General features: G+C 56.2%; 1 protein-coding gene across 3 annotated transcripts in view; it reads left to right on the top strand.

Annotated features, from left to right (window-relative positions):
* The window catches only part of LOC127581180 (unconventional myosin-Ic-like), a 75,070-nt gene extending 61,669 nt beyond the window's left edge, over window positions 1–13,401 (top strand). For all 3 annotated transcript variants that reach the window (XM_052035271.1, XM_052035270.1, XM_052035269.1), the window contains exons 24-32: window positions 1,064–1,223; window positions 1,877–1,960; window positions 2,843–2,936; window positions 3,286–3,341; window positions 3,835–3,970; window positions 6,700–6,770; window positions 7,310–7,407; window positions 7,808–7,907; window positions 11,690–13,401. In XM_052035271.1, coding sequence (XP_051891231.1) covers window positions 1,064–1,223; window positions 1,877–1,960; window positions 2,843–2,936; window positions 3,286–3,341; window positions 3,835–3,970; window positions 6,700–6,770; window positions 7,310–7,407; window positions 7,808–7,907; window positions 11,690–11,716 — 826 coding nt within the window. In that variant the 3' untranslated portion in view covers window positions 11,717–13,401. The remainder of the gene's footprint in view (window positions 1–1,063; window positions 1,224–1,876; window positions 1,961–2,842; window positions 2,937–3,285; window positions 3,342–3,834; window positions 3,971–6,699; window positions 6,771–7,309; window positions 7,408–7,807; window positions 7,908–11,689) is intronic.
* Window positions 13,402–13,686: the final 285 nt, after the last annotated feature.

Below are 13,686 nucleotides of genomic sequence, written 5' to 3'. Positions count from 1 at the left end.
CGGCTGGTGTTGGGGTGGGTCAGGTGCCCAACAGATGGTCTTGTGGGGATCGGGAGCTGAGGGGGAGGAGTAACATTCACACCACCGTCCTTGGCATTCCCGTCACGGAGTCCCTCACCGTCAACGTCCCGGGGTCACCACTGACCACTCACTCAACTGGACCAGCCACGTAAACACCACGGTTACAGGAACGGGGTTGGGGCAGGGGATCCTGTGGTGAGTGACTCACCTCCTGACACCTTGAGGCCTTCCCAACATCTTAAAGGGCTGTCGGGGAGCGCTCCATCACACACCTGCAGTACCTGCCTGGGTGACCACAGCTCTGACACCCAAAGGCAAGTGAGCCCACTGTTTGACATCCCTCACACGCGCCCACCCCCCCACCCCCCCCCCCCCCAGTCCACGGTGGCTGCTGTCTGCACCGTCCACAGTTACTCACCCCAGGCTACTCCGACAGCACCTCCCAAACCTGAGACTCGCCCAACCAGTGAGGCAGCACCACCACCTGCAGCTTCTGCTCGAACCCACACTCCATCCCAAGGGAAATCACTGGGTCCTGATCCCAACACCACCGTGAGAGTGCCTTCACCACGGGGACTGGAGTAGGAGGGAGGAGGCACCAGCGCCAGTCAGAGGGGCCAAACGGCCAGTTTCAGTGATGACCCTGTTCTGTCCGCACCACCTGCCGCCCCCGGACAGTCTGGGGCCGGTCAGCAGGGCCCCTTGCCTGGGGTGAAGGTGCTGCCACCCTTTGGGAGGGCAGTGTGCAAAGGTCACGGGGATGGGGCGAGGGTCAATGTCCCTGCGGTGGAGCGACACGGGATCCACTCATCCCGTAGCTGGTAATGGGGTGCTGCCGGGAGAGCTCCCGGGGCGGGGTGGGGGGGTGGGGGGTGGTGGTCAGAATCACGCAGGCAGCTCCCGAACTCCGCATAACCATCACTCTCTCTCTCCCCTCCCCCCTCTCCCTCCCCTCCCCCAACTCCCCCTCTCCCTCCCCTCCCCCAACTCCCCCTCTCTCCCCTCCCCCACCGCCTCCCTGTCCTCCCCTCCCCTCCCCCAGGTTTATCAAGGGTTTTATCCACCGACACAAACCTCGCTGTCCAGAGAATGCGTATTTCGTGGATTATGTCAGATACGCCTTCCTGATGAATTTGAAACGCAATTTGCCAAAGAATGTTCTGGATAAGTCCTGGCCGGTGCCTCCCCCTGCGCTGTCTGAGGTGAGTGACCGTTACCAGTGTCCGGTACCATGCACAGGAGGAGCCCGTTCTACCCCTGCATTCCTGGCTCTGGCTGCTCTGTGCACGGGTTCGTCGCCACCGGTCACAACATCCCTCAAACTCCGACTGTCCCTGTGCCGGGGTTAACCCCCCAGCCGCTGGCTGACAGTGGTTTAACCCCCCCCCCCATCCGCCAGTTCGGTCAGTGGTTTAACCCCCCCGTCCACTGGTTCGGTCAGTGGTTTAACCTGCCCGTCCGGTGGCTCGGTCAGTGGTTTAATTCCACCCCCCCCCCCCCCCCCCCCCAGCCAATGGCTTGGACAGTGGTTTAACCCCCTGTCCTCCGGCTTGGTCAGTGGTTTAACCCCCTGTCTGCCAGCTTGGTCAGTGGTATAACCCCCCAGCTGCTGGGTAGGTTGGCGGTGGGTTTGTTCCTGGCCCGGAGCTCTTCAGCGGGTGGGGTGGGGAGTGAGCTGCCTCTGTCCCAGGGGGTGGTTACTGAGGGCGACAAGTCCATTGTGGGTTCTTGCCCCCTAAACACACCCCCCCCACCACCCCCCTGGTAACTCACTGAGAAAGTTACTTCATTGGCTGCTTGGGGGCAGCCTGAGGATATGAAGGATACTGTGTAAATGCAGGTGTGTGTGTTGCAGGCCTCGGAGCTGCTGAGGGAGCTGCACATGAAGAACATGGTGCAGATGTACTGCAGGAGGATCACGCCGGAGTGGAAGCAGCAGGTGGGGTGGGGGAATGGTGGGGGGGGGGGGTGGTGAGAGAATGGGGTTTGGCCAGTATCAGGGAGGGAGGGGGATCTGTGGGAGGTGGTAGGGTGTGTGGGGGTGGGGGTGAGTGAGGGGTGTGTTGGACTGGGGGGGCAGTGCAGGGAACACTCCCACACTCCTGTGCCCCACAGCGGCGTCCGGTGATCTGGACCACTGTAAGGAGCATGGTCTGGTGCGGGAGACCCCCAGGAGGGTCAGTCCAGGTCTGGTGTCACATTCAGGGCAGGAGGCAGATTAAATACCTGCCCCCTGCCCCCCCCCCAGGCAGGTCTCCACGCTGCCTTGTTGACCAGCGATATAACCGGTTACACCAGAGGACCTGGGATTACTGAACGAGGAGCCAGTGCACACGGGGCCGAGTCCTGGACCGTCGCAGCCGCTCCCCCCTTCCACCCGGGGGGACAGTGCAAGCAGGTGGTGCAGAGGCACAGGAGGACTCCATACAGCCTGGGGTTGGGGCTCTGCACTGGGTCAGCTCAGTGTGCCCCCTGACCCTGACCCCAGCACTGTCCCTCCCTCCAACCCCTTCCCCGGACCCCCGGCGTCGGCCCCTCACCCCGACCACAGACCCCAGTGCTGCCCTGACCCCAGCGCCGGCCCCTCCCCCCGACCCCGGACCCCAGTGCCGGCCCCTCCCCCTGACCCCAGCGCCGGCCCCTCCCCCTGACCCCAGCGCCGATCAATCCACCGGCTGTTCCTCTGTGGACGAACATTGGCAATTTGTGCCCCCTCCCCCGCTCCTTGGCTCTGGCCCTGGGGTCAGGGGGAGACTGTGCCCAGCCCCCCTTGCCGGGACCCGTTGGCAGCGCTGACTGTGGGACGTCTGCCTCTCCCCAGCTGGAGCAGAAGGTGGTGGCCAGCGCACTGTTCAAGGACAAGAAGGACAACTACCCACAGAGCGTGCCCAAACTCTTCATCAGCTCCCGCATCTGTGAGTGGGCTGGGCGGGTGCAGGGGCGGGGGGTGCAGTGGGGCGCGGGGGGCAGGGGCGGTCGCAGGCGCTGCGGAGGGGGGGTTGGGGCACGATCTGGGGAGGTAGAAGGGCAGATGGGTTGAGAGTGGGAGGTGGCGGGCAGCACGGGGGCGAGAGTGGGGGGAGCAGGGTTGTGGGAGCGGGAGGAGCAGGGCACGGGCAGGGGGTGTGGGGGGGAGCGGGGTGGGGCGGGGCAGGCGTGGGCTGGTGGGAGTGGGGGGGACCAAGGCAGGCGTGGTGGGGGGAGGGGGGGAGCAGGACGGGGTGTGGGAGGGGCAGCTCTGCTGACACCTCAGTTGTCTTGCAGCAACAAACGAGATCAACTCGAAGGTGCTGCAGGTGATCGAGAGCGACAGGATCAAGGTATGAGCCACGCAGACCCAGTGCGCGCGCCCCCGTCACCTGCACAGACCCGTCACGTCCCTCTGTCACTTGCGCAGACTCGTGCACGTGCTCCCATCAGCTGCGCCAACCTGGCGCAGCGCCCCCGTCACCTGCGCAGACCCAGTGCATGCGCCCCCGTCACCTGCTCCCATCACCTACGCAGACCTGGTGCACGTGCTCCTCCTCTGCTGGGAAATAGAAACCTCCCTGTGGGGCTTCCTGGTTTGGGCAGCATTCCTGCAGGGGCGGCGGGACCTCCTCGCTCCCACCCTCCTCTCCAGCCGGGCGTCCCGTTCCCAGCACACGGGGGGCAATGGGACAAGGAAGACCAGCCACCAGCTTGCTGCTGGGGACATGGACTTGAGGGGCAGAATGGCCTCCTGTCCCCATGTAACAGGATGGACAGGCTGGCTGGCCTCTTGCTGTGCCTGGGGAAGGGCATATCCGGCAGTAAGTCTGGGTTGTCTTACAGTACGCGGTGGCGGTGACAAAGTACGATCGGAATGGTTACCGAGCTCGGCCTCGCCAGCTGTTGATCACTGCCAGCTGTGCCTTCCTGGTGGAGGAAGCCAAAGTCAAACAGACCATCGACTACTCCAACCTCAAAGGTGGGTTGTGGCGCGGAGACAGGGAGCAGCTGCTCTCCTCTGTGATGGTGTGGCTCCACGTGTGCATCAGGTTTATGTGTGCACTCACTGGGAATGCTGTGTCTGTGTGTGTTACAGAGAGCGTGTGTATAAGGTTAGCTTGTGCCTGTGCCAGGTGGATGTGTGTGTGCTTGTGCGTGAAGGTGTGCACATGGACAGGTCTGGCCTCTGCAGTGCCAGCCCCCTGAACTGACCAGACTGGGCAGCTGAGGTCCTGCACAGTTGGTGGAACTGGTGTGACTCAGCCTTAGGAGTTTGTGATGGGACAATATACATAGAACAGTACAGCACAGGACAGGCCCTTCGGCCCACCATGTTGTGCCGACCTATGTATGTAAACCTGCTCCACAATCAATCTAACCCTTCCCTCCTGCACAGCCCATAACCCTCCATTTTTCTTACACCCATGTGCCTGTCTAGGAGTCTTTTAAATGTCCCTATTATATCAGCCTCAACCATGACCCCCGGCAGTGCGTTCCAGGTGCCCACCACTCTGTGTAAAAACCTACTTCTGACATCTCCCCTAAACTTCCCCCCACTCACCTTAAATGCATGTCCTCTGGTTGGCCATTGCTGCCCTGGGGAAAAGGTGCTGGTTGCCTCTCATCCTGCGTCACTCCAAAGAGAAAAGCTCTAGCTCGCTCAACCTTTCCTCATGAGACATGCTCTCCAATCCAGGCAGCATCCTGGTAAACCTCCTCTGCACCCTCTCTAAAGCTTCCACATCCTTCCTATAATGAGGCGACCAGAACTGAACACAATACTCTGTGTGGTCTAACCAGAGTTTTATAGAGCTGCAACATTACCTCGCAGCTCTTGAACTCAATCCCCCGACTAATGAAGGCCAGCACACCATACGCCTTCTTAATCACCCTATCAACTTGTGCGACAACTTCGAGGGATCTATGGACGTGGACCACAAGATCCCTCTGTTCCTCCACACTGCTCAGTATCCTGCCATTAACTTTGTTCCAAGGTGTATCACTTCACACTTTTCCAGGTTGAACTCCATCTGCCACTTCTGCCCAACTCTGCATCCTGTCTATAACCTACGACAACCTTCTACACTATCTACAACACCTCCAACCTTCGTGTCATCTGCAAACTTACTAACCCACCCCTGCACATCCTCATCCAAGTCATTTAATAAAATCACAAGGAGCAAGGGTCCCAGAACAGATCCCTGTGGAACACCACTAGTCACTGACCTCCAGGCAGAGTACTCTCCATCTACTACCACCCTCTGCTTTTTGTGGGCAAGCCAATTCTGAATCCATGCAGCCAAATCTCCATGGATCCCACGCCTCATGACTTTCTGGATGAGCATACCATGGGGAACCCTATCAAACGCCTTAGTACAGTCCATGTACACTACATCCACCACTCTACCTTCATCAATTTGTTTTGTCACTTCTTCGAAAAACTCAGGCTCATGAGGCACGACTTGTCCCTCACAAAGCCATACTGACTATCCCTAATGAGCTTCTCCAAATGTTCGTAATCCTGTCCCTAAGAATGCTCTCCAATAGTTTGCCCACCAGTGACATGAGACTCACTGATCCATAATTCCCAGGATTATCTCTATTACATTTCTCGAACAAGTGAACAACATTTGCCACCCTCCAATCCTCTGGTACCACTCCTGTGGCCAGGGGAGGACACAAAGAACATCGACAATGTCCCAGCAATCTCTTCCCTCGCTTCCTGTAGTAACCTGGGGTATATCCCATCTGGCCCTGGGGATTTATCTATCCTAATGTTTTACAGAAGCTCCAACACTACTTCTTTCTTAACCTCGAAATGCTCCAGCACATTAGCCTATTCTACGCTGACCTCACATTTGTCAAAGTCCCTCTCCCTGGTGAACACTGAAGCAAGGCATTAAGGATCTCCCCTACCTCCAGGCACATTTCCCCCTTTATCTCTGAGTGGTCCTACCCTCACTCTATTCATCCTCCTGTTTTTTTATGTACATGTAGAACGCCTTGGGATTTTCTTTAATCCTACTCACCAAGGCCTTCTCATGTCCTCTTCTAGCTCTCCTAGGTCCCTGCTTAAGATCCTTCTTGGCTATCTTTTCATTCTCAAGAGCCATCTGATTTTTGCTTCATAAACCTTAAGTATGCTTCCTTCTTCCTCTTGACTGAATGTTCCACCTTTCTTGTTCCACCTTTCACCCTACCATCCTTTCCCTGTCTCAGTGGGACAAACCTATCCATAACCCCATGCAAGTGGTCCCTAAACAGCCTCCACATTTCTGCTGTGTATTTCCCTGAGAACATCTGTTCCCAATTTATGTTCCCAAGTTCCTGCCTAATACCATCATAATTAGCCCTCCCCCAAATTTAAAAACTTTCCCATATTGTCTGCTCGGAGTATAGAGGGAGCTTCGCCCTGTGTCTGACCCCGGGAGTGTGTGACGGGACGGTGCGGAGGGAGCTTCGCCCTGTGTCCGACCCCGGGAGTGTGTGACGGGACGGTGCAGAGGGAGCTTCGCCCTGTGTCCGACCCCGGGAGTGTGTGACGGGACGGTGCGGGGGGAGCTTCGCCCTGTGTCTGACACATGCTGTTCGTGCCCTGGCGTTAATCTGGATTGACTGAAGGTGGGAGGGTTCCCCAACCGCGATGATGTGATGTGGGCCAGGATTCTTGTTGAGTTTTTACCATGGATCCTCCGTGTTTTCCTGTAGGAATATCGGTCAGTTCCCTCAGTGATGGGCTCTTTGTCCTACACGTTCCCTGCGAAGACAACCGGCAGAAGGTAGGGACTGGCGGAGATTATCGGCCTGTCAGACAGCAGGGGAACGGGCCCTTTGGCCCATCAAGTCTATGCCAACTAAAGACCTCCCATTGATAATGCCACGCTGCCCACATTCCCTCAACTCCCCCAGGTTCTTCCACCCTTGGGGCAGTTTCCCGTGGTCAGTTAACCGGTGGGGCGGTGCTGAGGGAGTGCTGCGGTGTGAGAGGCTGGGGGTGTCGGTGACTAGAAACAGGTCATAACAGCAAGTGCAGGGCAGGAGGCCATTCAGTCCGGTGCCAGTGCTGGCTCCTGGGCATCTCCAATGTTGCCACACGCTGTGCTCCCCCCCCACGACTCTCCCTCCCCACCCCCCCATACACACTTTCTGAGACTTTGTCCACTTTTGAGAGTTCTGGATCATTCTGGTCCCTTGTGCAACGCAGTCCTCAGTCGACACAGTCCAGTCCTCGAGCACGCAGGTGTTCACGGAGCGCGGTCTGGTCTTGGGTAGTGCGGGTCTGTCGCGCATCTCTGATGCAACCCGTGTTGTATTGAAGGGTGACGTGGTGCTGCGGAGCGATCACGTGATCGAGACGCTGACCAAACTCGCCATGGAGTCGGACAAGGTGAACAGTGTCAACATCAACCAGGGGAGGTGAGGCTGTGTCTGACTGGGTACACCCCACCCCGAGGGAGCGGGGAGGGTGCGGGAGCACGCAACAGGAGGGAGGGGTGGGGGAGCGGGGAGATGGAGGGGGTGGGGGAGATGGGGGAGATGGAGGGGGTGTGGGGGATGGAGGGGGTGGGGGAGATGGGGGGAGTGGGGAGATGGAGGGGTGGAGGGGGTGGGGGAGATGGAGGGGGTGGGGGAGATGGGGGGGGTGGGGGAGATGGAGGGGGTGGGGGAGATGGAGGGGTGGAGGGGTGGAGGGGGTGGGGGAGAAGGAGGAGGTGGGGGATCGGGGAGATGGAGGGGTTGGAGGAAACGGGGAGATGGAGGGGGTCAGGCGGTTACCATCGATGTCGAGTGACTGGTGCCTTCTGCCTGTTTGCAGCATTAAATTCACCATTAAACAGGGCAAGGAGGGAATCATCGACTTCACGTCAGGGTCCGAGCTGATCATCTCCAAAGCAAAGAACGGCCACCTGTCTGTGGTAAGCTGCAGCACTCTGTACCTTTCATTCATTTTTGCACTCTGGGTGTCACTGGTAAGGCCGGCACTTATTGCCCATCCCTTCGTGAGCCACTGCAGTCCCTGTGGTGAGGGAGCTCCCACAGTGCCATGGGGAGGGAGTTCCAGGCTTTCGACCCAGTGACGGTGAAGGACTCAGTCAGTGCAGTGTGCGAGTTGGAGGGGAACCTGCAGGTGGTGGTGTGCCCCTGTGCATGCTGCCTCCCCTCTTTTGTCCACCTATCACTGCTCTGCTTTTCCCCCCTATATATCGGGCTTCCCCTTTTCCTATCTTCAGTCCTGGAGAAGGGTCCTGACCCGAAACGTTGACCGCCTGCTTTTCTCCACGGACGCTGCCTGGCCTGCTGAGTTCCTCCAGCATCATCGTGTTTTTCATCCAGATTCCAGCCTCTGCAGTCTTGGAAGAACAAATACGTGGACAAATGCACTAAGAGGTTAAAGCAGTAGGGTGGCAGAGGGTGACTTTAACCCCCAGTATTGGCTGGGACTGCCTCAGTGTAGGGGCCTCGATGGGGTGGAGATCGTCCAGGGAGGGTCTTTAAAGCAGAATGTAGAGTCCCATTGGGGAGGGAGCTGTACTCAACCTAGGGCAACGAGGATGGGTCTGTGGAGGAACCCTCGGTGCAGTGACCACCACCCGGTCAGCTTTAAAGCAGTGGTGGAAAGAGAGAAGGATGCACCACAAGGATAAAGGAGGGTTATGGGAAGCTGGGGGAGGCTGACTTCAGTTGTGTAAGACAGGACCTGGTGAAAGTAGATTGGGAGCGGCTGCTGGAGGGAGAAACGGCACCTGATAAGTGGGAGGTGTTTAAAGGTGAGAGCTCAGAGCCAGCATGGCCCTGTTAGGTGAGGAGTGAAGAGGTTAGGATCAGGGAACCTTGGTTAACAAAGGAAATTGATCAGGAAAAAGGGAGTGTATGTCAGGGGTAGGAATCCGTCATCAAGTGAGTCCTTTGAAATCTATAAGACCATAAGACATAGGAGCAGAATTAGGCCATTCGGCCCATTGAGCCTGCTCCACCATTCAGTCATGGCTGATTTATTTTTCCCTCTCAACCCCATTCTCCTGCCTTCTCCCTGTAACCTTTGACACCCTCACTAATCAAGAACCTATCAACCTCCACTTTAAATATACCTAATGACTCGGCCTCCACAGCTGTCTGTGGCAATGAATTCCACAGATTCACCACCCTCTGGCTAAAGAAATTCCTCCTCATCTCTGTTTTAAAGGGACGTCCTTCTATTCTGAGGCTGTGCCCTCTGGTCCTAGACTCTCCCGCTACTGGAAACATCCTCTCCACATCCACTCTATCCGACCTTTCAATATTCAGTAGGTTTCAATGAGATCCCCCTTCATCCTTCTAAACTCCAGCGCATACAGTCCCAGAGCCATCAAACGCTCCTCATACGTTAACCCTTTCATCCCCAGGATCATTCTCGTAAACCTCCTCTGGACCCAACACCAGCACATCCTTCCCTAGATACGGGGCCCAAAACTGCTCACAATACTCCAAATGTGGTCTGACCAATGCCTTATAAAGCCTCAGCATTACATCCTTGCTTTTATATTCTAGTCTTCTTGAAATGAATGCTAACATCGCATTTGCCTTCCTTACTACCGACTCAACCTGCAAGTTAACCTTCAGGGAATCCTGCACTGGGACCCAAGTCCCTTTGCACCTCCCACTTCTGAATTCTCTCCCTATTTAGAAAATAGTCTATGCCTTTATTCCTTCTACCAAAGTGCATGACCGTACACTTCCCTACGCTGTATTCCATCTGCCACTTCTTTGCCCATTCCCCCAACCTGTCCAAGTCCTTCTGCAGACTCCGCTTCCTCAACACTACCTGCCCCTCCACCTATCTTGGTATCATCTGCAAACTTGGCCACAAAGCCCTGAATTTTGTCATCCAGATCATTAACATATAATATGAAAAATAGCAGACCCAACACCAACCCCTGGGGAACACCACTAGTCACCGGCAGCCAACCAGAAAAGGCCCTTTATTCCCACTCTTTGCCTTCTGCCAGTCAGCTAATCTTCTATCCATGCTAGTACCTTTTGTAATACCATGGGCTCCTATCTTGTTTCGCAGCCTCATGTGCGGCACATTGTCAAAGGCCTTCTGAAAATCCAAGTAAACAACATCACTGACTCTCCTCTGTCTATCCTGCTGTTACTTCCTCAATGAAATCCAACAGATTTATCAGGCAAGATCTCCCATTAAGGAAACCATGCTGACTTTGGCCTATTTTATCACGTGCTTCCAAGTATCCCAAAATTTCATTCTTAACAATGGACTCTAACATCTCACCAACCGCTGGTCAGGCTGACTGGCCTATAATTTCCTGTCTTTTGCCTCCCTCCCTTCTGCAATTTAGGAGAGAAAGCAGTTAGGAGGGCAAAAAGGGGAGATGAGATGGCCCCGGCCAACAGAATTAAAGAGAAGTCCAAAACTTCTTATAAATATGTTAGAAGCGAGAGAGTAGGTCCTCTCAGAGACCAAGTGGGAAGTCTGTGTGTGGAGCCAGGGGCCGTGTGTGGTTTATTCACCAGGGAGCAGGATGGAGAGGTAGGGGAGGGGTAAACTGATAGTCTACGGCATGCGTGTATCAGTAAAGAGGAAGAGTTAGAGACATTGACGTGTGCTGAGGAGGACAACTCCCCAGGACCTTATGAACTCCACCCCAGGGTGTTATGGGAAGCAAGGAAGGAGATTGCTGGGGCACTGGTGGAGATCTTTACAGCTTTAGCCATGGATGAGGTACTGGAAGGTAGCTGATGTTCTCGTATTCAAGAAGGGCGGTTGGGATAAGCCAGGAAACTACAGGCCGGTGAGCCTTGCGTCAGTGGTAGGGAGACGATTTATGATCAGAGGGAGTCAGCATGGCTTTGTGCAGGGGAAATCCTGCCTCTGACACCTGAGATTTTTGAGAAGGTTGCTAAGAAAACTGATGAGGCAGGGTGATTTACATGGACTTTAGCAAGGCTTCGGACAAGGTTCCACGTGGTAGGCTGGTCCAGAAGGTCAGGGCACAAGGGCTCCAAGGTGTTTTTGGAAACAAGATCCAGAATTGGCCGGGTGAGACGATGCAGAGGGTAGTGTTGCCTCTGACTGGAGCCTGTAACCAGTGGTGTACTGCAGGGATCGGTGCTGGCTGTTTGTCAGGTAGGAATGACTTAGATGGGAAGGTAGACGGACTGATTAGCAAGTTTGCTGCCGACACAAAGATCGGTGAAGTTGTAGATGAGGGTTGCCCAAGGATACAGAGGGACATGGATCGGCTGCAGAGTTGGGTGGGACAGTGGCAGATGGAATTTAATCCAGGTAAGTGTGAGGTGATGTATTTTGCCATCTAGTGCTGGCTGACACACACAGCAAACGGCACTTACCTTGGTGCTGGTATACAGGGGGACCTGGGGGTGCAACTTCATGGCTCCCTGAAGGTGATGACACAGGTGGATAGGTAGTGAAGAAGGCATTTAGCTTGTCTTCATCGGCTGCACCCTCCCTGGGCTCTGGGACTGGAATAACAGGCTCCCCCAACCACCCCTCCATCTCTCCCCACCAGGCAATTCCCAAGGACGTCAGCCAAGGTTTGGACTTGGCCACGTGTTCCTCCTGTAGTTGAGTGGCCCACCAGTGAGGCTGCCTGTGTCTCTGTCGGGTCAGGGTGGGTGTGTGCCTGGGGGCAGGGAGGACCCCCAGCCCAGCTGACCCTTACTGTGGCTAACCCTCCAGGTGGCTCCACGACTCAACTCCAGATGATGGGGGGGTGAGGACAGCGATGGCCACCCCACACGCAGACGGTTTGAAGATGTACACCGATGAACGGCTGCGTTCCACGGAAAGGAGCCTGAGAGTTTATTGGTGAGACATTTGAGTCGCTGGCCGTCACCACAACCCTACACCCTCTGTGCTCTCAATGACTGCCAAAGTCTCTGCTTCCTGCTGGGAACACCCGTTTCCAGGTTCTACATTAATCACGCAAAATAAATTTAATGGAAGTTTATATTAAAAAAATATTTGCCATTATCAAGGACTCACTAAATTTAATCACACTCCTGCCTCTGTGCACACATGGTGCTTAAAGCAATACACAGTATAATCTCTCTCTGCCAAAGCCACGGTGCTTCACACTGGCTCAGCCCTGCTCTGCACTTGGAGAGAAGGCAGCGGAGAGCGGGGTCAGAGGTCGGGGTGCTCCCTCGCTCCCTCTCTCCGACATGACCCCCACCACTGGTGTGTGAAGCGGTTTGTGTGCTGGGCAGGGGGGTGGGGAGCTGGTCCACTCCAGGGGTTCTGTATCTGCTGGTGAGGGAGCACAGAGGTTGGGGCACCAAGGGTTTTGGTTGCTCAGTGCTGTTGTACAGCAGCCAGGGGCTGAGGGAGGGGGGTCCTGCCACACTTGCTGACTGCCCCACCATGGGCATGGGGTGGCCTGCTGGTTCTCAGCAGGGGGTCCACCCTGGCTGCCACCCCAGGACAGGGGGACGTCCTGTTAACGGACACTCCTCCACAGTAGCACTGTCACTGTGGGGAATAACGGCTCCCACCACCACTGGGGGAACAGTGGGCTCGATTGGCTGGGTCTCTCCACAGTCTCAGTACCCTCAGCTCTCACAACACAACCCTTCCCCACCCCCTGGGGCAGGCAGTCAGCGACCCACCCCCTGGGGCAGGCAGTCAGTGACCCTCCCCACCCCCTAGGGTGGGCAGTCAATGACCCTTCCCACCACCATGGGTAGGAGAGTTAATAGGATGTTGGCCTTTCCTGTGGGTGGGGGTGGGGTGGGCTGCTGTGACTGAAGGGGTCTCAGTGAGGCTGCACTGCAGGAGGGGGCAGACGTCTGGTGTCCCCATTCACATCAGGGTCAGACGTCTGGTCTACCCTCCCCCCCACCCCACCCGACCCACAACAGGATGCAGATGTCTGGTCTACCCCCCTGCCCCACAACAGGGTGCAGATGTCTGGTCTACCCCCACCGGCTGGGTCCTGGGCTGCTGGCTTTTTACAAGGAGACTGGGCCCAGATGTTCGGAAGAACGAGAGGAGATCTCCCGCGATTCTGGCTGGATGGAGGCAGGGAGGGTGTTGGTCCTGGGTGCGGGTCTGGGACCAGGAAGAAAGTGAGATAGGAGACCAGCCAAGAGGGGGCCAAATGGCCTGATCCTGCTTGCCCTTGGGAACAGTGAATGCCCCAGTAACCCAGCCCCACACATGGTACTGGGGTGTGAGGGGTCTGGGCCAAGGCACCCGAGGGTGGGGGTGCTGCCTTCAGTGTCCGAGCCTGCAACAGAATCCCAGCCCGAGGCTGGAGCCAAAGTCTCAGAGCGACCAGTGTGCAGCAGGAGAAATTCTAAACACAATATACGTTGGACTTAAAGATTGTAATAATCTTTGTATGAATTGATGTGTCAAACTTGGTTTCAATAAAAAAATATTTTCCAGAAGTTTTTCAAGAACTCCAGAAGTTTCGTGAATCGCCTCCTCCCCTCCCCCCCACCAGCCCCCCCCCCATCTCCCTAAACACGGAAATCAAGACTGTATTCAGTGGCTTCAGTCTCACCTGTGCCTGGAACGTGGCATCAAAACCTGACACTTTTAATCTCCACTAAGGCCAACGTTCCATCAGCCTCCCCCTCGAAAATCGGAATCTCATTTTCGATTCCGTTGGAGAGGATGACCTGACAGAGGAAGACCTCAGCAACTGGGACCTTGGCACCGTGCCTGGTACT

Source organism: Pristis pectinata, chromosome 21 (assembly GCF_009764475.1).
Source record: "Pristis pectinata isolate sPriPec2 chromosome 21, sPriPec2.1.pri, whole genome shotgun sequence".
NCBI lineage: Eukaryota > Metazoa > Chordata > Chondrichthyes > Rhinopristiformes > Pristidae > Pristis > Pristis pectinata.
Note: the sequence above shows the minus strand (reverse complement) of the source record. Positions and strands in the feature narration are given on the sequence as shown.